We start from the raw sequence: 27,169 nt of genomic DNA on the forward strand, positions 1-27,169 counted from the left end.
GTGAAATAAGCCAGAAAGAAAAACACCAATACAGTATATTAAGGCATATATATGGAATTTAGAAAGATGGTAACGATAACCCTATATGTGAGATAGCAAAAGAGACACAGATGTATAGAAGTCTTTTGGACTCTGTGGGAGAGGGCGAAGGTGGGATGATTTGAGAGAATAGCATTGAAACATGTGTATTATCATACGTGAAACAGATCGCCAGTCCAGGTTCAATGCATGAGACAGGGTGCTCAGGGCTGGTGCACTGGGAGGACCCTGAGGGATGGGATGGAGAGGGAGGTGGGAGGGGGTTTCAGGATGGGGAACACGTGTACACCCATGGTGGATTCATGTCAGTGTATGGCAAAACCATTACATTATTGTAAAATAATTAGCTTCCGGTTAAAATAAATAAATTTTAAAAAAGAGAGAGATGGTGATGGCTTGGATTGGGGTGGGTGTGAAGTGCTCAGACTTTGGACATATTTGGACCTGATTGAAGGTACATCTGGTGGGACTTGTTGACAAGTCGATTGTGGGTGGCTAATATGTATATGAGAGAAAGTGCTTAAGGATAAGACCAGGCACTGGGGCTTGAGCAACTGGAAGATGAAATGGGGAAGACAAAGGAAGAGCTACTTTGGGGAAGTAGTAGCTATCAGGGGCTCAGTTTCGGATGTGTTAATTTTGAGATGCCTGTCAGCTATCCAGGTGGAGATGTCATTCAGGTTGTTGGATATAAGCTTTGAAATTCAAGGCAGAGATGCTCTGGAGAGATACATACCTAAGCTCATGGAAGACGAACTTTGACAAAATGAGGAAGCTGGAGAGCGGGTCCAAGGCTCTGGGACCACCCAAACAGATGGGGTACATGGTGAGGCCATGCTGCTAAGGCCAGCCATGGGCTTAAGGATCAACCTGATTTGGGCTCATAGGAAGTGTTCGATAAATTGTAATTCCTTTGCTTAGCTTTAGAATCAACTGCTGTGCATTTTGGGCGTGTGTACAGAGCAATTGATTAAATACAGGCATCTGTGTTCTCAACTCTTTTGAGTCTTTCCCAGCCCTTCTCCTACAGCCAAAGGGTGCTTTCATGAGTTTCAGATGGGAAGGAAGTGGTGGCCCCCAGCCTTAGAAAGCTATGGCTAGCCATTGCCTTATGCCTGGAATGGACTTGGCCATTTTTTATTTGGATTACCAAGGATAATGCCCAGTCTCCACACTGAGTCTTTGAAAATGCCTGGCTGTACTGTGGACGCTTTAGTGAGTGTGAGCTTCTCTTCTCTGAAAGAGGTGCATGGTCCATTCTGTGGGTTTCCACCTCGTCCAGGATGCTTGGCTATCCTATAGGTTTTTATATCTTCAACCCCCAGCTCTTCAAAACTGGCTTGGATATATGCTTTGGATATATGCTCTCTAGAGACCATCTCCCATGTATAGGAAACCAGATCTTTTGGGTACCAGAATTTTGCCTGGAATTTCAGTGACAATGGCTGCCTCCATTTCTGAATTCCAAGGAGGGTCTGCAGACCTGGATCCCAAATGGAAAATATTGTATTGGCCAAAACATTCGTTCAAGTTTTTCCTTAAGATGGTGCAAAAAACCCAAATGAACTTTTTGGCCAACCTGCAAAACCTAGGGTAGCCTGGGATCCATAATCCATCTATGTCTCCCCATTGTACAAGAGTAGACCGTTCTGAAGGCAGCATGGTGGCATAATCAGACATCTGCAGGGGCCAAGGCTCTGCCAGCATACAGGAGTTTCCAACATAAAGCCAACTGGACCCCCTGGACATGTGTCTGATGGCCGGAAAGCTCCATGATGTTAAACACAAGCAGGCTGTGGGCAGATGTGAGAATAGCTGAAGTTACAGGGAAAGGGAAGCTAGTAGGAAATTGACATGTGAAGAAACACACATCTTTATATTTAAAGGTATCTGCACCCTTCCGCAAAGGGCTGGAAATAGTTTCAAAACAAAATATGGGGTATAATGATCCTTTACGAATTACCCCTAAACTCGTTTAAAGGACAAAAACATAGATATGATATCAGGTACCCAAAGTGATCTAGCTTCTCTAACTGTCCTGAAACTAAGAAAACCCAAGCAGCTGTGCTAGGCTGCAACATTTCCCAGTGACAGATAATAAGAAACAGATGGTGTGAAGGACATCTTTTTTTCTGGAACATACTTTCCTTTCGCACTGATAAATAGGGTCACGGATAACAAAGAAGTTAATTCCCTTGTTTATAAAAAAATGAACAAAAAGCACTGGAAAATATAATTTTCTATATTGATTCACTGAAAAATACAGCCCTAACATTTGGACTTCTTTCTGTACAGACATTTCTTTGGGATGCTAACATGACCTGGCCCAGTTCCATTCCTTTCTGGTGATCTCAGCTCCTGTTGATTGAGCTCAGAGTTTACAAAGCTCAGAGAAATACAAGGCCCAGATGCCTATCCGGCTCTTACTCTTTCTCAAATTTCTGTTGCACACTACACACATCTTTGAATGAGCTAGAGGCATCCTTCCACGGCCATGGTCCCCAAGGTCTGAAATATTCACTTGCCACATCATTCAGACAAAAGTGTCCCTAGGCGGGAGGAAATTCTTGGTTGTAAGGCGGGGCTTGTATTAGGGGCCTTACTGTATTCGTACGTTCTGAAAGGTTTTCTCAATTTTATAGCTAACTTAAATGTAATGGTTAGGATGAAATTCATTTTTTGGCACGAAGTTCTACAGTTAAGTAAGTAGTGTCCTGTATAGATTTCCTTTAATGAATGAGTTTCCTTCGTAGAATATCTTTGAAACATAATGAAAGGAAAAGAACTTAGAAAACCAAACCTAAGAAGCTGTAAATCCCCATAAGAAGAGGATCTTCCGTGATAATCAGGGCATCACTGTTAGCCGCATGGAGGCTAAATTTCAAGCACTCCATCTCCCCATTCCTGCCTCTTCAGTCCCTGCTCTCCGGAGGTTGTCGCTGATGACCAGCTGGGAGGCTGAGTCTGTGACGTGCGCGGTTACTTTGATAAAGAGAGCGTCAGCCCCATCACTGAATGGAGAAACGTGCTCCGTGGGCGTGTTGGCGAAGCACAGCCCTAGGAGGGCAGTAGCAGGGGCTGCACAGCTCAGACCCTGGGGTTCGAGCAGAACCACTAGAACCAGAGGTGAGCTAAACACCACGGGGGACAGCCAACGCCCTGGCACCGTGGAGCTTCTCACAAGGTGGCTCAATAGGCAGTGGGCAGTGGAGTCCGGTGCCCAGCGGTGAGCTCTGCCAGGGTCCTGCTCCAACCTTGTTTGGGCCCCATTTGCGTTGTTCCTTGTCTTTATTGACACATTTCCTCCTAGCTGTACTCTTATCTGAGCATGCATGCATGCTAAGATGCTTCAGTCATGTCCGACTCTTTGCGACCCTATGGACCACAGCCCGCCAGGCTCCTCTGTCTGTGGGGTTCTCCAGGCAAGAATACTGGAGTGGGTTGCCATGCCCTCCTCCTGGGGATCTTCCTGACTCAAGGATCAAACCCAGGTCCTGTGTGTCTCCTGCAGTGGCAGGCCGGCTCTTTGCCACTCCTGCCACCTGGGAAGCCCTGTCCTTATCCATGACCTCAGACCTCTTTAGAGGCAGAGGTCTAACTGGAGTTCTCTCTGCACCGAGCCCGGCCCCTTTCTCCAGCCAGCTTCACCAGCTCAGCTGCTCACATGGGGTGGTGGACAGGGATATCAAAGTCCAGAATTGTGAAAGGAACACTTGGGGACTCATGGTCCCCCCGCCCCATTTGCTGTTTGTGCCTAACCAGCACCAGAAAATCTGGAGCGCAGATCAAGAAGCCATTCATTGTCTTTTTATTATTTTAACATCTTTCTCAGGAATATCCAAGGATAAGATCAACATGGATAATTTCACATTAGTCCAGTGATCTGAAGTTAAGGTGCTTTTTCCCCTAAAATGCCTTAACTCTTTGGGATGGTTAACTCTTTGGGGTGGTTGAGGAACTTTAAGCTTGCCATAGTTACTCATAAGTTAGCACTTGGCAGATACAGAAAGATCTGTTTATCACTTCATATAGGCGATAAGATTTTTTGTTTGTTTTTTAATACCAATAATATCTGGGGGCTTCCCTGGTGGCTCAGAGGGTAAAGCATCTGCCTGCAATGCAGGAGACCCAGATTCCATCCCTTGGTCGGGAAGATCCCCTGGAGAAGGAAATGGCAACCGTCTCCAGTATTCTTGCCTGGAGAATCCCATGGACGGAGGAGCCTGGTGGGCTACAGTCCACGGGGTCACAGAGTCGGACACGACTGAGCGACTTCACTATAGCTGATAAACCATGTTGTGGTAGCTTCGGGTGAACAGTGAAGGAACCCAGCCATCCATACCCCTGAATCCATCCTCCCCCAAAGCCCCTCCCATCCAGACTGGAACGCAGCATGGAGCAGAGCTCCCCGTGCTGAACAGTAGGTCTCTGTTGGCTATCTGTTTTAAATATAGCAGTGTGTACATGGTCTTTAAAATGTTTTTATTTTAAAAGAGCTGTAGACTCACAGGAAGTTGCAAAAGTAATACAGAGAGACCCTATGCAGCCTTCACTTAAATCCCCCCAATGGTTAAATCTTATGAACTCTAGTACAGTTTCAACATCAGGAACATACTGACATTAGTACAGTATGCTCGCATAGCTCTTTGTCATTTTATCATATGAGTAATTGTGGATGTTGACGGTGGTGGTTACCAGAATCTACACAGAGGCGTCTCTTATGCTGCCCTTCATGACGATGCCCACCCTCCAGTACCCGACATCATCCTTAGCCCCTGGCAACCGCTGGTCTGTTTTCCATCTCTACCATTTTGTCATTTAGAGAATTTTGTATAAATGGAATCGTAGAGTATGTGACCTGTGGAACTGGCCCTTTTTTTTTAAACTCAGATTAATGCCACTGAGACCCACCAAGCTTTGTGTATGTCGCGTGCTCCTTTTATCGCTGAGTAGTATTCCATGATGTGGAGTAAACCTTTCCCTGGCAGAAAGGAAAGAGGAAGAAAATGTAGATGCTTCATAACCAGAGCTGGTTTAACCACTTGCCTATTGAGGGAAACATGGTTGTTTCTAGTTTGCAGCTGTTACAAATGAAGAAATTGACATTTAATGTAATTATTAAGATGTTCAGTTCAGTTCAGTCGCTCAGTCGTGTCCGACCCTTTGCGACCCCATGAATTGCAGCACGCCAGGCCTCCCTGTCCATCACCAACTCCCAGAGTTCACTCAGACTCACGTCCATCGAGTCAGTGATGCCATCCAGCCATCTCATCCTCGGTCGTCCCCTTCTCCTCCTGCCCCCAATCCCTCCCAGCATCAGAGTCTTTTCCAATGAGTCAACTCTTTGCATGAGGTGGCCAGAGTACTGGAGCTTCGGCTTCAGCGTGTTAGGTCTGCCAAATTTCAGTTTTTGTTTCCTATTTTTCTCTCTGTTGTACATTTCTGTTTATTTTTCCTGCCTACCTCTGCATTACTGAAAGATCTGTTAAAATTCTGCATTGATTTACCTATAGTATTCTTGCGGTTTTTTGGTATAAATTCTTTGTACAGATTTTAGTTGCATGTGGTATTACATTATACATACTTAATTATCAGAAGCAATTGGTGTTGGGATCTTACCAGTTAAAGTGAAGTATAAAGTCCATAAATATTTTAAGTCTTAAAGTCTTCTTTTAAATCTTTAATTGTCTATAATTTATATCTATCATTTTCTTAAATATTTCCTCTATATACATTAAAAAGAAACCACACACCAAGTATTTCCCAAAGTCATTTTCACACACAGGTAATCTAACGCAAGAGAAGCAAAATTAATTTAAAAAACAAGTCAGTGGTTTGGCCAGCACTGGAGAGCCTGGCTTCCGGAATGTTCCCCTTGCCACTCTCTCTCTCTTCTCCTAACTGAGGGCTTTTCTTCTTCAGAGCTGTTTACTCTCGTTAGACGGTTAGTCTTCAAGTTTTTGCCATAAGCTACTCTAGGGTGATGTTGAGCGTATCCTGGGGATGAAGACACAAGAGGCCAAGGCAATTACTCCAAATCACGGAGGAAAGACACAGCAAGGGCAGAGGTCACACAAAGGTCACCTAGGTCATGCCTGGCTTTCAGAGAGGGTGGTTACTGGGTTAGCAGGAATGAGGGTTTTGTTCTGTTTGAAGAAAAGAGAAACCCCTGTGGTTTTCCTATCAAGTATTTTGGGGCCTAATACACTCTCTAGGAAGTAAAGGTGACTGTGGTATTTTAGGGCATGAGGAAGCATCAGCTTTAAACCTTTCCCTGACAGAAACAGGAATAAAATGTAGAAGCTTCATAACTGAGCTCTATCTCCCAACTTCACTCATAATATTGCCAGGGTTTCCTGATGAACTGGAGGTCTAAGGTGAATGTATCCTGAGGCATATCCAAGGCCCCTGCCGCTTTATTTCTCAATCCTGGTGACACTCAACACACTTGAAACCCCTTCCTGAGACACGGCTATAAGCACAAAAGTAGCATAAAGCACCTGGAAACCAAAGATGGCAAAAGGTGTCAGTTGGAGGTAAACCCAGGAGAGGTGCTAGAGAGAGATTTCGCAAACCAAGCACAGTGGGGCAAATTGTCACAACAGAGCAGGAGAAGGGGTAAAGGAGAAATCTGTGTTCCAGACTAAGACCCTTTGCAGGGGAGCAGGCAGATCTGTCTCCTTAGCTCACTGATTCTAAAGGAAAAGTGTCCCAAGTGGGAGGAATGGAAACGGGCAGCAGCCACACAACCAGCCATCACTTCTTGTCTGGATCGAATGCCCTCGCATGGCTTCTGTACTTCCTGGGTGAGAGAGAGCTGAACTAGCAGGAGGCTACGTAGGAACGTGCTCGAGGCCTGACATTCTAGTGGGGTCTCCTGGGCCTAAGCCATGACATCTCGCTATTCATTCCACAGTCACGTGTCCTCTACTCACGAGCAGAAGGGATTCTCAGAAATCATTTTGGACTTTAACTGAAGAAGAAGATATAAAGGGTGACATTCAGGACTCACAAGGATGCAATGAAATGAGTTCTCTAATATATTACTGGTAGATTGCTAAATGGGTGCAAACTCTGTAAGCCGCTTAGTAGCATATATCAAAAATTGTTTTAAAAACATACGCTTTAGTACAATATGTGCAATAATGAAGCTATATCAAGGAAATAATGCAAAATATTTTAAAGATTTTAATCATACAGGCTTTACCACAAAACGATTTGGGAAATGACCTAAATGTCCAACAAGAACTTAGTCATGTATATCTATGCTTGACTGTCTTGCAGATGTTTTAAATTAGGGTTATTAAGACCATGCAGCCACATGTGTTTCAAAGAAAGATAAAAATGATGTGAATGTTATTATTTTAACTATGCAGAAAATATACACAGAAAGATAACTAGTAAGGAAATCTGTCAATATTATAGCTGACTTACACTGTAGAGCTGTGGATACTTTAAGCTGCTCTATTTAAACCTATGCTGTGGTACTGTTACTTTTATAATAGACAACATTTAATAAGAAAAACTAGAAAGGGAATTTTGAATCTGTATCTTCAGAGATTTTTAGAAGTATAATAGTATAGTCAAGCATTTCTAAGGAAAATAAGCAGTGAGGCGTGAAGAAGTGAAATATGCTGTCTGCTATGGTATATATAACATGAAAAAGAAATACGTTAGTCATAACAAACTAATTGATATCTATTAATATCTCTCAGTGCTTTTCCGCTGATGACTACAAAACTTGCTGCCAGCACAGGAAACCCTTGATTTAAAACAACAAACTTTTCTAAAGTTATCTTCCTTGATCCCTTTCTTTTAGGCAGTGTAAAAGTGTCAGTGAGTGGCACAGAGAAAGTCCTCAGCTATTGTGAGTTCTGCGAGCAGATCTAGAGTGACTCAATGCACTGTCCAAAGCAGAATCTCAGCTGTGAGATGCACTGAGCTCTAGTTCTTAGAGAGAACTGACTTATACTGAGTACTCACTCTTGTGAGCTATCTGCTTGAGACGCATGACAACCCTGGGAGCTGGGCTGGTGTTATTTCCACTTTGCAGACGAAGGAGCCAAAGCTAAGTAAAATGCCCAGGGAGGTAGCACGCAAAAAGCAAAGCTTCCCTGGGCCCAGATCTGTCCAACTGCAGAAACTTCGTCTTTTCTCTGTGCCTGCATACCGCTAGGCTCTGATCTCTTAGCTTCCTCAAACAATGAAATCATGCCCTGTCTTCTTTCTACCTGCCTTTCCTACAGGTTGCAAAGGGCAGGACAGGCTTTCCCCCGCAGCACAGTCCCTGCACTCACTAGCACAGTGCCTAGTAAGGTATTTATCTATTGACTGCAGCAACCCATATTTGCACCCATCCTTTCCTTATTCCATGAAGGTATGGAAAAGCATTGCACATAATTAGATGGGAGTGAACCTCATTCATTCACAGACTGGTCAAGGGCTTGCTGGTTTAGTCTAAAAGCTACTAGAGCAAATTATGCAAATGTAGAAAAGAGAAAAGAATAGGATGGCTTTGAGCGCAAAATGTTAATGCAAATACTTAATGATAATATCTGCCCAACTCTGTGGCCCAGTTTTGTCTCCTCCCCAAGACTAAACGTCCATCTTCCCTGCTACCAACCAATGCTTAGAGATGCCTGACTTTTGAAGCCCTGGCCCAAAGCATTCCAGTAGAAAAAGCTCCACACTGGGGAACTGGTAGTTGATCCTGAAACCTGTGATAATGAGGCAAGATTGTGTCAGCTGCCTGGCCACAGGCTGTAGGCAAGAGAGGTCTGGGGCAAGAATGAGATGGATGGCTCTTTCCAGATTTACTGTGCCTGTATGTGTGGGTGTGTGCATGGAGAGAAGACAGAAGTGTATGAAATGGCAAAGAACGAAAAGCCCTTTGATCAACAAAATCACAAGCCAAGGAGGTAGGGAAAGGTATTTTATGGGCTTGACTGGAGAAGCTATTGCGGTGATGGCAGAGTCCCTGTTTTCTGAGGATGCAGCCCACTGTCACCTCCCCTCCCCCTCCCTTTTCCCTTCCTGCCTTAGGGTCAGGGTCCCAGGTCACCTCCAATCTTCCTGGGATTCCTTGGCCATGGAGTTGGGCGAAACCAAAGTGGAAAAGATGGCCTTTCTTGGTGCCGCCGTGGCCATGCTCTTGATTTTGTTCAGCTTGTCCCGGGCCTGCTGGCATTTTCTCAGGCAAGTCCCACACAGATCCTTCTCTTCCACCAGATATAGATTGTCCAGCCTCTTGATGGAATCCATGAACATATCCGATGACTCTGCCTTGGGAAAGGGGTTTCGCTTTGTGTTGAGCTTTTTCAGCTTGGGGAGCTTGGAGATGCTGTTGGGAACGTTACTCAGCAGGTTGTCATGGAGCCCCACCTCATGGAGCTCCTTCAGAGCGCCCAGTGTGGTGGGCACGCTGTCCAGATGGTTCAGGCCTAAGTTCACAGTGCGGATATTCTTGAGTTGATTGAGCTCCACGGGCAGCCCGTTGGTGGTCAGCCTGTTGTTGCTGACGTTGAGATAGAGAAGGGAGGTCATCTGGCCAATGGTCTCGGGGAGCCTGTCAATGTAGTTGCTGTGCAGGTCCAGCCACCGCAGGTTCTGGAACTTGGAGATGGCATCAGGGATCTTCTTGATCAAATTCCGGCTGAGGTCGAGCTCGTCCACATCCGTGAGTCGCAAAATACACTTGGGAAAGGTGGTAATTCCCATCTTGCTCAAGTCAAGGCGTTTCTTTCCATCAAATGTGATCTTGATGCAGTTCTTGGCCACGGCGAGGGTGATCTTTTTGCCCTTGGGGCCCTTCGCTCCCTTGGCCATGTTCTTTTAGAAAAGGAGTGTGTTTGATATGTTGTTCTGATCGACTGGTGTTCAGTTAGAGGAAATATCTCATGCAATTGCTAGAAGATAGACTCTGGTAAAAAGAGAAAAAAATGTCCAGTCAGATGCTGTGAGGATACTGGACTGCCCCCAAATCATAATGCTTTACTTCTAATGGTTTAAAAGGAGAGAAAGAGGAGAGTGGAGAGAAATTAGGCCATTAGTAGAAGGAACCTAGCCGAAGACCTTCAGCAAATTGAATGCCCCCCTCACACCTCGTGCTCCCAGATGTAGAATGGGAGGTTCAAGGTTGGCTTGAAGGATGTTCGGTGCCCCTCTGGCTATGCCATTCCCTGGATTATTACATACACCCGCTTCTGGGTGAGTGTTGGGGGCAGAGTAATGTCTTGGATATGTGCCCTTTCCCCAATCCTCATATAAATCTAGTCTTTTCTTAGAGTTATCCTATGAATCCCTAGGGTGGGACTGCTGAGTTCTCAGAAGCAATATAGCCTTGATATAAGGCAATAAGGTGGGAGGAGTTAATAATGACTTACATATTACATCTCTCTTCACCTTGTGGACCCAGAGGAGCTAGTCACTGCTCCCATAATTGCAGTGTGATAAAAGTGGCACAGAAAAGCCCCCAAGTAGCAGAATGTGTATTCACCATGCCCATGAGCACAGAGGAGAGGGGCAGGGTGGAGCCTGGAAGAGCAGAAGGCCATGCTGCCTTTTTGCACCTCCAACCCCCTTGTCTTCTGCCCCTCACGTCCTTCACACTGTGATTCAACTGTGGACACCTCTGCACCAACAGATGCGATAGGGCTGCCACAGCCAGGACCGCTAGGACAGTTAGGACGGCCGCACAGTTAGGACTGCCTCCATCAGGAAAGTAGCATACACAGAGTGACAGTGATTCTAGCCTCAGAAGACTTGCTTAGAAGTCCAGTCCTACCACAAAGAAGGTTCTTAAATTTCGGTGCCTCAGTTTCCTCATTTGTGAAAACAGCCCCCTTTAAGAACTCTTGAAAGTGAAAGTAAAGTCGCTCAGTTGTGTCCGACTTTTCATGACCTCATGGACTGTAGCCTACCAGGCTCCTCTGTCCATGGGATTTTCCAGGCAATAGTACTGGAGTGGATTGCCATTTCCTTTCCCAGGGGATCTTCCCAACCCAGGGATGGAACCCAGGTCTCCCACACTGTAGACAGACGGTTTACCGTCTGAGCCACCAGGGAAGTATGGAGTATAAATTAAACTCCAAAGTGCTACACCAGTGCCTGGTACATAGGAAAAGCCTGATTTATGTTAACTCTTACATATTATTGTCAGGACCTTTGCACATACTAATTTTAATTCTCAACAATCAAGTAAGATCCATAGGCTTAGCCCCATTATAAAGAGAAGAAGACTGAGGCTCAGGAGTGAGGAAGATCTACAGTTAGGAAGAGGATGCAACTGGCCTGCCTATTCTAGAAGCTCTTTTCTTTTCTACAACTTGGTGTCTCTTGCTTGCTGATTTTCTATTCTGGATCAAGTTCCCCCTGAGAAGCATGCTGTCAGGAGACAAAGGCGCTGCCTCCATTTCCCTGCAGGGATGGGTGGGGAGGTGCTCTGCACTTTCCCTGCTTCATCATCCAGGCCCTTGATTGGGAGCTGTGTTTGTGCAACACACGGAGGGCATGCATGCTCGGTTGCTCAGTCGTGACTGACTGTTTGTGGCCCCACAAGCTGTAGCCCACCAGGCTCCACTGTCCATGCGATTTCCCAGGCAAGGACATTGGAGTGGGTTGCCATTGCCTCTTCCCGGGAGGAAATCCACATTCAGACAGAACCAAACTACTCAAAATTAAAAAGAAAAAAACAACATGTTGCCTACTGGGAAATAGCAATATGAATTATTACAGGCTTCTCACTAGAAACTGTGGAGGCCAGAGGTAACTGGAAAAAACATTTTCTAAATAATGTTGAGAAAAAGAACTGTCAAACAGACCGTTAATGAAGACATCCTTTATGAATGAAGGCGAAATAGATAATCTCAGATGAATGAAAAATAAAGGAATCTTTAGATGAAAGAGAAACTAGAGAGAAGCTTGAGCTTTGAGAATAAGGGAAGAGCAATGGAAATGATAAATGTCTGATAAATGTAATAGGCTGTGTTTTTTATCCTTTTACAATTTTTAAAACACAAGTGATGGCTGAAAGCAAAAACTTTAACTGTCAGTGTATGTAGATGGGATACATATGCCGACTACAACATAATGGGAGAAGTTAATGAGACCTAGATGGTAGGTAAGATTTTTAAGTTGTTTTGGAAATAGTAAAATTTAATTCTCAGTAAGCTATAGAAAGATAAGTATGTATATTTTAATCTCCAGAGCAATCAGGTGGATTATAAAATAAAAGATTCAGTTATATGCCATCTCAGTTTAAATAAACAAAAGTAAGTTAAACTAAAAGAATGGGGAAATAAACTTACTATGCAAAGACTAAAGGAAAAGTGGAGTGAAACTTTTCATGACTTTGAATTTGGCAAAAGTATAACCCATAAAAGGAAATATTGACAATTTGGACTTCAACAAAATTTGAAATCCTTGCTCTGAAAGACAAACAAAACCCCATATCCATCAAAGAACTGGCATCCAGAATTTATAAAGAACTCAAGGTCAGCAATAAGAAAATAACAATACAATTTTTTTTAATGCCCGAGAGATTTAATGAAACATTTCACTATAGAAGTTGTATGGATGGTTAATAAGCCACAAAACCCCAAAGCATTGCTCAGCGTCATTAGTCACTAGGGAAAATGTAGATGAAAATCACAGTCAGATACCACTGCACAGTTACTAAAACGCCTAAAACAGAAACAAACAAACATAAAAACCGATAATACAAAGATTTGGTGACGGTGTGGAGCAACGAGAATGCTCACATATTGCTGATGGGGATTCAAAATGGTAATATCACCACGAAAAAAACAGTTTGGCACTTTCTGATAAAAGTAACCATACACTTATTATATGACCCAGCATTTCCCCAACTAAATACTAAACCCCTACCCACCAAAGCCAAAAACTCAGGTTCCCATGAAAACTTGTGTTTATAATTGCTCTATTCACGTCTGTCCCAAAGGGAAACAAAAAATCTGAAGGTCTTTCAGTGCATGGATGGAGAAGTTGTGGCTTATCCTTATAATCGGTACTATTGAGCATAAAGAGAACAAGTCTACTGATACATGCAACAACTTGGATGATTCTCAGAACCATCCTGCTAAGTAAAAGAAGACAGTCTTAAAAGTCTACATAATGAATGAGACCATTTATATAGCTTTCTGGAAACATCACAACCATAGGTGCAGAAACCAGATTGGTGGTTGGTTGCCAGGGACTGGGGATGGGGAAGGTTTGACAGCAGACCAGCACAGGTGAGTTTTCTAGACTGCTGGAGCTGCCTATACCCAGACTCTGGTGGCGGTTACATGAAGCTGCATGTGTTAGAGCTCAGAGAAGTAGATACAAAAAAACCGTATACTGACTTTATTGCAGGTAAATTTAAATTAAAAAAAAAAAAAACCTCAATAGACTATTTCTGGCATAATCTACTTCCCATTCTCAGCCTGACTGGGAAGTCTGATTTTTTTTCATGCCCCAATGTTTTGCCTTTGACTGTGTGAATCACAACAAACTGTGGAAAATTCTGAAAGAGATGGGAATACCAGACCACCTGACCTGCCTCCTGAGAAATCTGTATGGAGGTCAAGAAGCAACAATTAGATCTGGGCATGGAACAGACTGGTTCCGAATCAGGAAAGGAGTACGTCAAGGCTATATATTGTCACCCTGCTTATTTAACTTATATGCAGAGTACATCATAAGAAATGCTGGACTGGATGAAGCACAAGCTGGAATCAAGATTGCCGGGAGAAATATTAATAACCTCAGATATGCAGATGACACCACCCTTATGGCAGAAAGCGAAGAAGAACTAAAGAGCCTCTTGATGAAAGTGAAAGAGGAGAGTGAAAAAGTTGGCTTAAAGCTCAACATTCAGAAAACTAAGATCATGGCATCTGGTCCCATCAGTTCATGGCAAATAGATGGGGAAACAATGGAAACAGTGTCAGACTTTATTTTTCTGGGCTCCAAAGTCACTGCAGATGGTGACTGCAGCCATGAAATTAAAAGACGCTCACTCCTTGGAAGAAAAGTTATGACCAACCTAGACACCATATCTGGAGAAGGCAATGGCACCCCACTCCAGTACTCTTGCCTGGAAAATCCTATGGATGGAGGAGCCTGGTAGGCTGCAGTCCATGGGGTCACTAAGAGTCGGACACGACTGAGCGACTTCACTTTCAGTTTCATGCATTGGAGAGGGAAATGGCAAACCACTCCAGCGTTCTTGCCTGGAGAATCCCAGGGATGGGGGAGCCTGGTGGGCTGCCGTCTATGGGGTCACACAGAGTCGGACATGACTGAAGTGACTTAGCAGCAGCAGCAGCAACAGACAGCATATTAAAAAACAAAGACGTTACTTTGTCAACAAAGGTCCGTCTCGTCAAGGCTATGGTTTTTCCAGTAGTCATGCATGGATGTGAAAGTTGGACTATAAAGAAAGCTGAGCACCGAAGAATTGATGCTTTTGAACTGTGGTGTTGGAGAAGACTCCCCAGAGTCCCTTGGATAGCAAGGAAATCTAACCAGTCCTTCCTAAAGGAAATCAGCCCTGAATATTCACTGGAAGGACTGATGCTGAAGCTGAAGCTCCAATACTTTGGCTACCTGATGCGAAGAGCTGACTCATTGGAAAAGACCCTGATGCTGGGAAAGATTGAAGGCAGGAGGAGAAGGGGATGACAGAGGATGAGATGGTTGGATGGCATCACAGACTCAACGGACATGAGTTTGAGAGAACTCCAGGAGTTGGTGATGGACAGGGAAGCCTGGCATGCTGCAGTCCATGGGGTCACAAATAGACACCACTGAGCAACTGAACTGAACTGAACTGAATGTTTTGCTTGTACAGGGCATCCACATGTGTATCGTGTGGGCACTGCTGGGGTATGTACGCATGCAACCATGTGTATGGACAGGTGCACTGTGGGGAACAGCATATCAGAAAAGCTGTAAAAAATCATGATTAAACAAACACGGACTGAGATGGGGAGCCTGTGCTCCAGTCAGGCTCATCAATGCCTTCTCATGGTGAGGTCGCCAGATTTAGCAAATAAAGTTGCAAGATACCCCATCAAATCTGAGCTCCAGATAAACAATGGACAGTTTTGAATATACATATGTCCCAAACACTGCATAGTAATGGATTTTATTTGGCAACTCTGAAAGTATAGTTGGGTCTGAAAGCATAGCAGAGTTCCCTTTGTCCATGATTCTTGTTGCTTCTTCGGGTCTAATCTGAGCCAAGTCCATGTGCTTATCGCTGCATTCAGCCATTCATTTATATACTCATTCAGCAAGTTTATCAAGAGCCTACTAGGCACCAAGTCTCTGTGTTATTTATACAGGTAAACAATAAACAGGGCCAGTTTCTAAACTCAAAAAGTTAAAATCTAGATTGTTACTGATTCTGGCCACTGGTTCTCCTGAGCCCCCAAAAGCCCAGGCTGTCTTTTGTATTTCATACATTTAATTAAGACAAAGTTCAGCTCAGGGAGGACAAGCACAGCAAGCAAGGGCAGAAGGCCCTAGTTGGGAAGAATGCTTCCCATAGACAGGAGATTCAACCAGTTAAGCCCAGCTGTGCCTACTCCCCAAAGCCCACGTGCACCATGGTAAGAAGCCTCTCAGCTCTGATGACTGATGGGGAGGAAGCAGCATGGAGCTGTCCACAAGGACTTCTCCAAATGGGCCCTTTGACTCAGAGCCTGCTCAGTCATTCATCACCTGTAGGCAAAGAAGGGGCTAGCTGGGATAACACATTTCTCCTCTTTCTCAGCACATATGGGCCCCCCCCAACAGCCCAGGCCAGAAGCAGCCTGCTGAGTCCCACCCCCCCACCCCTCAGCCCCGCTTTATGTTTCTCCTACTTTGTCTGTCTGGGACGCTTGCTCTTGGCTAGGGAAGGCAGGGTGTATTGCTCAGGGTCCATTCTGACCCCTTTAAGCTGTGAGAGCTGCTGGAAGTACACCAGTGCCAGGAACCCCCAGAGCCCAGGGACATCCATCCTTTGTTTTATTCACCGCTGAATGGTCAGCATCCTGCCTAGGTCTGCCCACTGGGTAGGAGAATATGTATTAGCAAAAGAAGTGTGAAACAGATGATCTTTCAGTACAGCTAAATCTCACTGATGACCTGTCTTTATCAATTCATAGAATCTTCAAATATCAGTGTAGGGTCAATCCACACAAGGGCAATTATAGGGAGAAAGAAATGTAAATACATAATCAGACAGATGGATAGGTAGATAGACAGCTGGATGGACAGACAGAATGATGGTCAGAGAGACAGATGGAAGGTAGTCGAATAATAGATTTCATTTCACATGAACAGCTTAGAAACGCAAATAGAAGTCCCTAAATATACTGTCTTTTTGTTTTATACAGTTGGTTTTTATACTTTATTAAAACTGGTCCAGTTGGTTTGACTTTAATTTCTAATTAATTTTTCTATCTAGTCATTGTGAATCAACCAGCATGGTGGGACACCCCATGGATATCTAAATTAAAAATGTTAATGGCAACTTATATTTTAAAACCATCAGAATATCTGCAAGCATTTTCAGTTGTAAGATCATCATCTTTCACTAGAATACTAGAATTTATCTGATGCTCCACACTCATGTATCTTTATATTTTTAAGAACAATTTTATATATATATATATATGTGTGTGTGTGTGTGTGTGTGTGTGTGTGTGTGATGTCTTTAAACATTTTGCTAACACGATCTCATAATTATTTTACCCTTTTCATTGATGCAGTGAGAGCAGGAGAGACATCTTGTGGAGCGGGAACCCCCAAAGTCACCTCTGTTTCACAGCCCGTGTTTGGGACTAACTTAGGAAGCTTTGTGTCGTGTAGGGGAGAAATCTCTTTTGCTTGTGGGACATCTCTTAAGAGGAAGTAATGCAAATTTCCCTCAGTGAAGTCAGTCGTTCAAAAGTCATTCATTATTCTCTCTCCTGACTCTAATAAGACACATTCATAGATATGTAAGAGGAGAGCCTCGCCTCTGCTGTGACATCCCGTGAGCCTTCAGATCGCTCCCTACGTCTCCCACCCCTTCCCAGACTGAGCTGTTCCTTCACATGAGAAGCCCTGCGGCAGGTGGAGATGCGGGTGGTCACCTTGGCGCTGTCTGTCAATGGGATGTCTAGAACCTTGGCCAGACCTCTAAAACAGGCACGGATGTTTGACTCAAGAGCCATCTGAGCTGGGGGAAAGAATTACTCTGTGTCCAGAGCCCACTCTGGGCCAGGAGCGGTGTTTTCTACAGCTAGATCTGACTCTTGGAGTATAGACTCGCTGGAGGTATAGACATGAGGTGCTTTTGTTTTTTTCACTTCTGCCCCCAGCTATATTGAGCTCTGCTTTCCTGTGGGCAGAAGGACAGATTGCTAGGAAGTGGACAGGCTAGAGGGAGAAAGATTTCCGTGCGGTTCCCGGCAGTGCCCCCAGCAGACGCTTGGTGCAGTTGATGGAGGGAAATGAGGGTGGCAGGCAGAAGGGATGAGATCCTACAGGGACCCCATGACAGTGAGGGCTTTCTGGAATCAGTCTTGGAAATGCTTCACGATGTCAAGAGCCACTTACTACTCTTCATTCAGGTGATATGTACCAAAGTAACTATTTCCAGCATGCTGCTGGGCCCTTTCTGTAGCTCTAATCTCCATAGCAATCATGCAAGTGTCCATCCTATTTTTACTATAAGAGAGTTAAGGCTCAGAGACGTGAAGTGACTTCCCCAAGTTCACAAGACAACACAGCTCAGCTAAGCCTAGGTTCCCCAGATGTTACACACCCACAAGCCTGGGTGTGTAATGCCAAGGTGTACGGGCTTCCCAGTGTCCTGCCTCTCTTTTCCCCCAGTTGCCTTGCTCTAGGCGTCTTGCCTGTTGTTCCACTGTCTAGGGGCCAGTGTGTGGGGTTCTTGTCTTCACATATGCATGTATATGTGTATAGATCTGAATGTGGTTGAATAATGTGAATTTCAAGTTATTTTAATAGCATTAGTGGAGTCATTTAAATGTAAGAGCTTGAAGATCAACAATGAGATGGGGCGGGGAAAGTTTAATGCTACCAGCCAGTTCATTTAATAGGTGTGTGCCCCCTCCGTCCATGGGATTCTCCAGCCAAGAATACTGGAGCGGGTTGCTATTTCCTTCTCCAGGAGATCTTCCCAACCCAGGGATTGAACCCGGGTCTCCCACATTGTAGGCAGACACTTTACCATCTAAGCCACCAGGGAAGTCTAAATAAATTTTATACATATCCTTTCTTTTTTTTAAAAAAAAGGAAAGCATGTATTAGAAATTTTAAAAATTATTGTATGTTACTATTCTACTTGTATATCTTCTTAGAATTTTACCAGTATTCCCATAACATGTTGTATAAAAATAAACTGAAATAATTTGACCTCTTAAAAAAAATGAGGACGAGAGAGTGATGATGGAGACAGAAACCTGTTGTTCCTGAGTCCCTCCGGTGCCCCGGGCTCCCGTGATGCGGGCCTCCTTAAAGATTCCGTTTGTCATCCAGCACGGCCTCAGAACGCTAGCCCACTGCATTCCCACATGGCCCCCAGAGAAGCTGGCCCCCTGCTGCCCTGGCAGCGGGGGAAGGGTGTCTGCCTGCGTGCAGGCCCTGAGGCGCTGTGTGTGTCACCAGAAGTGCCTTCCATGGCGTGGCCTCGCCTGAAAAGCGAACACTTGCAAGACGCGTTTCCGCGAGTCCCGAACTGCAGCCTTTGTCCGACCCACGATCTGTCCACCCCTCCACGGCCCCAGCACACACAGTCTCCCACGCACACCCAGCCTTCAGAGGCCCGTCACGCCACCTTCACAAAGCAAGTGTCCCCCGCTGTGCCATTTCTTTAGTCCTCATGACTTCCTGAGGCAGGAATATCCCTGCTACCCAAAGATAAGGACCTGGGGGTGAGGTGGGCGTAAAGCAGATTATCCAAGCTCACGCCACTCAACTTAATCCAGGGCTTCTGGGCGGGAGGTTCCTCCTGTGACATCAGAGCTGCGGCAGACAGAGTGTCTGTACGGAAGGTTCACTTCATCTGGTGATGATCCGGTTAATTTGACCAACACAGCTCTAAGGATTTTATATTACACATGGACAGGTTCCACCTCTAGTATTGTTTACTTCTCTATCCTCAGCACCTATGTGGGGCTGCACAAGGGCTGCCTGGGAAGCCATCATCTGTCAAATGGGCCCCTTCCCCCTGGAGGGTAATAAGAATTCAACTTTTATTTGAAGCAAAAGTTCCCAGGGGGTCACATGGCCCAATAGCAAAAGATTATGATTTCTTATTGGTTTAATAGCATCTATTTAGTAATTCTGAAAATGCTTTGTTTTAATTGGATTTGTTAAAGGAACAAAAGGGAATAGGTGCCTTACAATTAAAATAAAATATTAAGATTATTAGTTTAACAGCCTAGAAATGCCTTGTTCATCAACCAACATGTTCAAAGTACACAAAGCAATCGACACCCAGAAAGCAAAGAACCAAAGTCAGTGCTGGTGCCTTTAAACCCCAAGAGGTGAGCATTAATTCAGTTTCAATCAACTAATTCAGTTTCAATCAACATGGTTTAAACACTGCTATTGCCAGACAGACACAATTGCATTTTCTCACAGCCAGGCCCTCCTTTGCAGATAAAGAAACTGGACTCAGAGAAGCAGCTTGGCAGGGAGAAAGGACCTGCCAGCTAAGGCAGCTAAGACAGGGCCTTAGAGCCCCATGGGTTGCCACCCAGCTCCCCATGTGCCATCCTGTGACCCTGCACAGTCTGAGGAGCCTCGCTGAGCTTCGGCCTCCACTTCTGTAGATAGAATTATAAACGTGGCTGCTTCTGAAGGGCGAGGTAAGGGTGAGTGAGGACCATGAAGACCTCTGTTGTGGCTGTGGGGGACGGGGTGCAGAGCAGAGCCATGGCTGGACAGGACCACACACTGATGACCGTGGAGCCAGGACACCAGGATTCCAACTGGGTAGAAACCTGATTCAGACCCCGCCGCTCAGCATCCTTCCTTGCTGGGGCATCCCTGCCTCCCAGGGGCAGACTTTGGGTTGCTCTGTCTGAAGGACAGACAGCTCCTTTGAGGCACAATGCCTCACACCCCAACCAGGACCCCAGAGTGGGGGGCAGTTCTCAAGTGTCCAACGATACCTGCAATTTTCTGCACCACGCCCCTCCTGGCCCCAGTGAGAACTCGCTGAGGGGTGGCCACGGTGCAGATTCAGGTATACCCCAGCAGTGTGCACTGCCAGACACCCCCGTGCGGTACCCCCATCTGCTATAGGACAAGCGCCAGCATTGAGAAAGCCTTTGCTATAAACCTGCCCACTTGTGAGGCTGCGAGACACCTTGAAGGGGAATGTGGAAGCTTGGAGGCCAGTAGAGCTGGGCTCCATCCCTACCCTCACTGACAATCTGACTTTAATCGTGAGCTCAGTTTACTAATCTGAAAAATGGGTTAGAAAATTGCAGGTTTTTGTGAAGATTGAGGTGATGACTCTATGCTAAGTGACTTTGTGTTAAATGGCACTCAGTGAGTGGTAATGTGCTTCCTAGCACCTTTATGATGGTGAATAATGCTGATAAATTCACCCACCAGCACCATATTGACCGCCTCCTTCAAATTACTGCACACAGGCCAGGCATTTTACAGACACTATAACTAATTCTTACACCTGCCTGATGTATTTATTGATTTTGATCTCCACTGGACAGATATGGCACCCGAGGCTCAGAGAGGCTAAGTGGCTCATCCAAACTCCCGGAGACTCGAAGTAGCAGCACCTACCTTTGCCTGTGGTAGAAATAGGGACATGAAGTGTGTAGTCTAGAGTGTTCCATGCTGAGTACCTCCTTGCACAGTCCACCCCAGCCTGAGACTCAACCAAGTGTTTATAGGTTCCGGGGTTCAGGATCACTCAAAGAAGGGGTTCAGGATCACTCAAAGAAAGGGTTTGCCTCTAGACTTCTCAAAAGACAGACTGTGCTCTAAACCCCAGCACAGTCAGCAGTCATCAGGGTCCCTTCGCAGGCTCCAGCCTCCAGACTGAGTGAGTTTCCTTAGGGGGTGATTGGCTGGGTGAGGAGTGGTACACTCTCGTCTCCACCTGCTTGTGGAGCGGGAAACAACACTCAAGAGGACTCAGACTCTGAAAGGTCGTCAAGGTGACCCCAAAGGCCCACGGATCCCCACACTAACCTCCCAAGCTTGTCCATGGCCCAGGTGCCTGAGGACGCCAGCAAGGTGCCCTCCCTGCCTGGGGCTCAGGGCCGGCTTCCTTCCCTGCTATGTAATGAATCAGCTGGCATCTGGGGTTTGTAAATAAAGCACACCAGGGAAGCCTGCATTTCCAAAGTTGCTTGCTTAGAGCAGGAGAGAAAAAGAGTTTAAAGAGGTACTGTTTGGCAGAGTTAAAGTAAAATAAGTGCCGCCAGAGGAAAGCTTACCCTGTTGTCCGGTTCTTCCTCCTCAACTGTGAAACTTTGTCACCAGGCAACAAGCGACCTGGCGTTAATTAGCATAATCTTGACGCCAGCCCGCAAGGAAGGCAGGGTTGAAAGGGTCTCCAGGACAGGGTCTGGGGCCTCAGGGGCTTGTAGAGGGCTTCCTCCTGGTCTCTCCCAGCAGTGCCCCAGGGATTACAGTACGGGACAGCTGCTTTCCGTGGCGACTGCCGGAAGTGCACGTTGCTAACAGAAGGGAAAGAGCCATGCTTGCCTCTTTGAAGGGACAGATATCTTACTGTGGCTCATGAAATATCATTTGACTTCCTTGTAATTTGCCTCAGTATTTCTTTCTGCTCTTTGGTTTCTGCTCTTTTGGACTTATCTATTTGTTTATTTATTTGGCAAAAAGGTTAAATGTTAAAATTATTTTGCAAATAATAAAATAACATAGGAAAATTAGAAAATGCATATATAGAAACAAAAATATAAAAATACTCTAAACTGTATTACCCAGGTTGAATTAAAAAATAAATTAAATAATTTTCAAATAAATCATTTGAAATACAAAATTAACCCAAGCAATGAAAATTTTGGAAGGTATGAAAAAGGAAAATGAAAAAGTTCAAATGAAAAAGTAAAAATATGGTAAGCCATTAAGTTAGAAATATAGTTAACTATAAAACTTCTTAAATATGTGAATACTAATATCGATCCAAAATGAAATAAAATTGATCATTTAATTTAGACAATAAATGGATTTAACATAATGAGTAAATGAAGACTAGAAAACTAGAAGTTACCCAAACTTCTAAAATTTAGTGCATTTCTAATTAGAATTTTCTAAAAGCATATAATTTAAATTAGAAAATAAGTAATCTGAAGGTTATAAAACATAAACAAAAATAAAATTAATATTTTAAGGGAGAAAATATATGAAAACAATACATTAATTTTTAAAAGTTTATTGAACTATAGTTGATTTACAATGTTGTGTTAATTTCTTCTGTACAGAAAAGTGGATCCACACACACACATACACACATACACATACATTTATGCACACACATATGGCTTCCCAGGCGGCTCAGTGGTAACAGAACCTGCCTGCCAATGCAGGGGCACAGGTTTGATCCCTGGGCTGGGAAGATCCCCTGGAGAAGGAAGTAGCAGCCCACTCCAGTATTCTTGCCTGGGAAGTCCCTCGGACAGAGGAGCCTGGAGGGCTACAGTCCACGGAGTCACAAGAGCCGCACACGACTTAGCAACTAAACAGCAACAAAGAACACACGTATATGCATGTATTCTTTGCCATACTCTTTCCCATTACGGTTTGTCATAGAATATTGAATACAGTTCTCTGAGCTGTACAGTGGAACCTTGTTGCTTATTCTCTCCATATAAGAGTTTGCTTCTGCTAACTCCAAACTCCCATTCCTTTCCATCCCTACCAGCTCCCCACCACCCCTACAAACTCTGCTTTCTATATTGTGAGTCTGTTTCTGCTTTGTAGATATGCTGATTTGGATCATATTTTGGATTCCATGTGTGAGTGATATCGTGGTGTTTGTCTTTCTCTTTCTGACATTTCACTTAGTACAATAATCTCTAGATCCATCCGTGTTGCTGAAATGGCATTATCACATTCTTTTTGTGGCTAGGTACGATTTCACTGTGTAAATATAAAATATATTACTACATCTTTATTCATTCACCTATCAATAGACATTTAGATTGTTTCCTTGTCTTGGCTGTTGCAAATAGTGCTGCTATGAACATAGGGGTCCATCTGTCTTCTCAAATTACAATTTTGTCTGGGTATATGCCCGAGAATCGAATTGCTGGATCATATGGCAACTTACTTTCAGTTTTTTGAGGAACCTCCTTACTGTTTTCCATGATGGCTGTACCGATTTACATTCCCACCAACAGTGTAAGAGGGTTCCCTTTTCTTCACACCCTTTCCAGCATTTGTTGTTTGTAGACTTCTGATGGCCACTCTGACTGGTGTGATGTATCTCACTGCAGTTTTGATTTTCACTTCTCTAATAATTAGCGATGTTGGGAATCTTTTCATGTGCCTGTTGGCCATCTGTGTGTCTCTTCTGGAGAAATGTCTATGTAAGTCTTCTGCCCATTTTTCAATTGGATTGTTTGAGGTTTGTTGTTGTTGTTGCTGTTGGGTTGTATGAGCTGTTTGTATATTTTGTAAATTAAGCCCTTATTGGTTGCACTGTTTGCAAATATTTTTTCCCATTCCTTAGGTTGTCTTTTCATTTTGTTTATGGTTTCCTTTGCTGTGTAAAAGCTTCTACTCTTGATTAGGTACCACTTGTTTAGATAAATACATTTTAAAATGCAGATATGTAAAACTTTGTAAAAATTAGAGCCACTTGGTTTCAGCATCTAGAGGTAATTTGAAGTTATATAAACCTCCAGACTTTTCATGTATCAGCAGCATCAGGCTTACAGCATAGTTGTGCGATAATAATTCAGTAATTTTGCTAATGTTCATTTTTAACTCCAAATATACCCAAGTTGACAATCAGGTAACTGCCCTCTAATCCAGCCAGAACAAAGATTTTTGTTGTCATTTTTGGGGTTTTGTTGTTGTTGTTTTTGCTTTTGTTTTCTTTTCCCCTTCCGAGGAAAGCAGTTGTCTGCAGAGTCAGGGCCTGGAGCCAAGGTGTGGTCAAGGTATGGTCCAATAGGTGCTCTGCAAAGCCTGGTGTGCTGGACACCCATGGGTGCCTGCACTAGGCTCTAGCAAACCCTAGTGAAGTTCCCTAGTCTGCACATCATCTCTTACCCCACCTCCATTTCCACACCTGAAGACAGAGATCACTGCTATCTCACTGAGTCCTTGTGAAAACTAGACAACAAACAAAAGTCTTTACAGTTTCTAATGCATTAGATAAATATTATTATTGTTTAATAATAGATTTATACTTGTTAAGACAGGAAGTTACAGTAAAAGGGGTCAATATCCTTTAATTCAGGAGGATATCTCTATTTTCCAAGAATGCCTATCTATTACTGGATTTCTACTGACCTACAGGGAAGCACAGTGATAAAGAATCTGCCCGCCCGTGCAGGAGATACAAGAGATGCAGGTTCAATCCCTGGCCAGGAAGATTCCCTGGAGTAGGAAATGGCAACCCACTCTAGTATTCTTGCCTGGAAAATTCCATGGACAGAGGAGCCTACTGGGCTACAGTCCATGAGGTTGCAAAGAGCTGGACACGACTGAGCAACCGAGTATGCAAGCATTGACCTACAATCTAGATTTGAAAACTAGACTAAACCCACATTTGCTTCCGAGAAAGGAAAATGAGGAGGGAGTATGTTTCTATTAGCAGTCTCTCAGCTTCTCATGGAAAACTCTGCCCACCCCACAGACTGCTTCCCCAGCTTGCTCCTCCAGAGCCACACCCAGGCAAAAGATGCTGGCCTGAGACACAGCCCAGCTCATTAGTAGATGCACTTCCAGTTTGACAAGATGAGTGAGTTTTCTTCTCATTGTGGATTGTATTTTCTTGACACCTCTTAGTTACTCACTAACCCGTTTCACCGTGGCCTCGTATCTGTTTTGTGAATAGAATAGATACAGGAGAATTTGGAGAGGCATCAGTCTTTATGTCTACTTTAGCTCTGGAGGCTCAGTTTCCCTGTAACCAGGCTCCTCCTGGTTATTTTATTAGTGTCTAAGGACTAGCCATAGCCTCCTAATCCCAGAGCTGAGAAGGACAGGCAGGGACACCTCAGATCCCATCCTTTCCTGGGCTGAGAGGGTGTAGCCTCCAGCCAGATGAGTCCACTGGCAGAGACCATTCTGGCCTGGGCTAGCCTACCCTCTGAAGGCCGCTGGCAGGCTTCTCTACCAGCCTCCTAGGAGAGATGTGAGCTCCTGGGCTATGCCTCTGGCTCATTCTGAGAGACAGGCTCAGGGTAGACTGGAGGTGCCAATCAGGGGGAGCTGGACTAAAGGGACTGGAGTCAAAGGCAAGACAGTGAGGCAGGCCATGGGCACTGGGGTTCTGGGGTAGAGAATGCCCCAGTACCATGTGGCAGCAGTACTCAAGCTTCGACCACTTCTAGGGCTTCCTGGACACAGACTTGATTAAAGTGAAGCAGCACAGGTGAAAATCACCCTCAAAAAAGGAAGAATTTGAACCCAGCCTAGCCGTTGACCAGCCACAAAGTTCTACTTGATAGTGTCCCACCTATGGAAGTCTTCCGGAGGAGTTTAGACACCTGTCTTGGGGTGAGGGTGGGTTGGTAAGATGTCCTCTGTGAGCCCACCATGACAGGCCGCCTTCGGGTTAAGCAGAATGACCTCCCTAGACCTCAGTGACTTTAAACTCTTTCATTCTTCTCAACGCCATCCCAGGTGGCCTGAAGGCCTGGACTCTTGCCCCATAGACGCCATGGCAGCCTGAGCTGGCCGAGCAGGAGGTCTGATTCGCAGGCGGCACAATTATTCCAAGAGCTCTCAGAATGGTACTGGCAGAACAAGGCAGGTCTTGACCAGAAACAAATCTTCACTCGTTTCCCACGCTCTTCTTCCTCCCAGAGTAAAAAGAATCAGTCCTGCTCTAGGGTAGCGTCCACACCCACGAGAGCTATGCCCGCCGAGGGAGCCCTGTGCACACCTGCGCTAGCCTGTCCCAGACCCACGGCCACACTTGCCCCCCAGCACTTCTGGGTCAGCCATGTTTGAAGGATGAGGTAACAGCAATTCAGAGCAAGCAAGTGGTGGGGCAGAATTTGAACCCAGGTTCTAAGTGACTCCAAAGATGCTTTTCCCCATGTGGGCTCCCTCCCACCTTAGATGAGCTTTAGAAAGCCAAGAGTGATCTCTGGCATCTTGTTTAATCTACAGCTTATGCTGTAATTATGGGATAGTATCAGTTCTGAAAGAAGGACTTTAATGATGAGATATTCATAAAATTCACATAGACCATTCCAAAAGTTCTATAATTGCCTTCAGATGAACATAATTTTTTGAAAAAAAAAAAAAAGAAATCTTTCAGAGAGAACTCACCTTTGGTTAGGTGAGTTTCTGGGCACTGCTGGTAATGGTGTCTTTTTTTGATGGTAATGAAATGATGGATCTTCCTTGGAGCTCATAGCTGGTGAAATGAGCAGTAGGATGGTAAACTGCCTTTATCTTCTGCATGCCATTCCACATGATGGCAATGTCACAAAAGACCACAGGCAAAATTCTAGAACTTTTTCTGGAAGAGGAAAAACTGAGGCCCTCTCTTTTCCTGGACTTTTGCTCCCCTATTCCTCGTCCACTGTCAGATTTCTAAAAGTACCAAGTTCAGCAGGCTTTGCTGTACTGACTCCATACCCTTGAAGCTCAGCCCCACATCCTCAGAAAGGCTCAGAACACATTCTTTTCAAGGTCGAGACCTTCGCTGTCTCCAGCCTGGGCTCTGTTCTCATTTGTAGCCTTCAAAGCTTTCTGAAACTGGGGGCTTCCGGTTTATAGACCGGGTAGAAAAGCTTGTCTCCACTTGAGCCTTTGCAAGCTAATGCAATAGATGTGACCGTGTTTTGTCTGTTTGCTGTTGTTACTGTACGCCTGAATGAAAGGGACTGAAATGATGATTTCTCTACTGAGGGGAAGAGATGAGTCCCAGCAAGGGAGTTGC

At 44.7% G+C, this 27,169-nt stretch overlaps 2 protein-coding genes across 6 annotated transcripts in view; one reads left to right on the forward strand and one right to left on the reverse strand.

The window, feature by feature from the left end:
* The window catches only part of WDFY4 (WDFY family member 4), a 265,680-nt gene that overhangs the window by 199,288 nt on the left and 39,223 nt on the right, over positions 1-27,169 (forward strand). The gene's annotated exons all lie outside the window — the stretch shown is intronic.
* LRRC18 (leucine rich repeat containing 18) overlaps positions 5,485-27,169 on the reverse strand; it is a 49,432-nt gene continuing 27,747 nt past the window's right edge. Inside the window, exons 1-3 of one of the 3 annotated variants that reach the window (XM_069572502.1) lie at positions 21,513-21,566; positions 9,101-9,958; positions 5,485-6,036 (exon numbers count right to left, since the gene is read on the reverse strand). In XM_069572502.1, coding sequence (XP_069428603.1) covers positions 6,015-6,036; positions 9,101-9,864 — 786 coding nt within the window. In that variant the 5' untranslated portion in view covers positions 9,865-9,958; positions 21,513-21,566 and the 3' untranslated portion in view covers positions 5,485-6,014. Of the gene's footprint in view, positions 6,037-9,100; positions 12,743-21,512; positions 21,567-27,169 lie in introns of those variants that run through there. The other 2 variants (XM_069572504.1, XM_069572503.1) reach the window with 2 other exon arrangements.

Source organism: Ovis canadensis, chromosome 25, assembly GCF_042477335.2.
Source record: "Ovis canadensis isolate MfBH-ARS-UI-01 breed Bighorn chromosome 25, ARS-UI_OviCan_v2, whole genome shotgun sequence".
In the NCBI taxonomy this organism is placed as follows: Eukaryota; Metazoa; Chordata; class Mammalia; order Artiodactyla; family Bovidae; genus Ovis; species Ovis canadensis.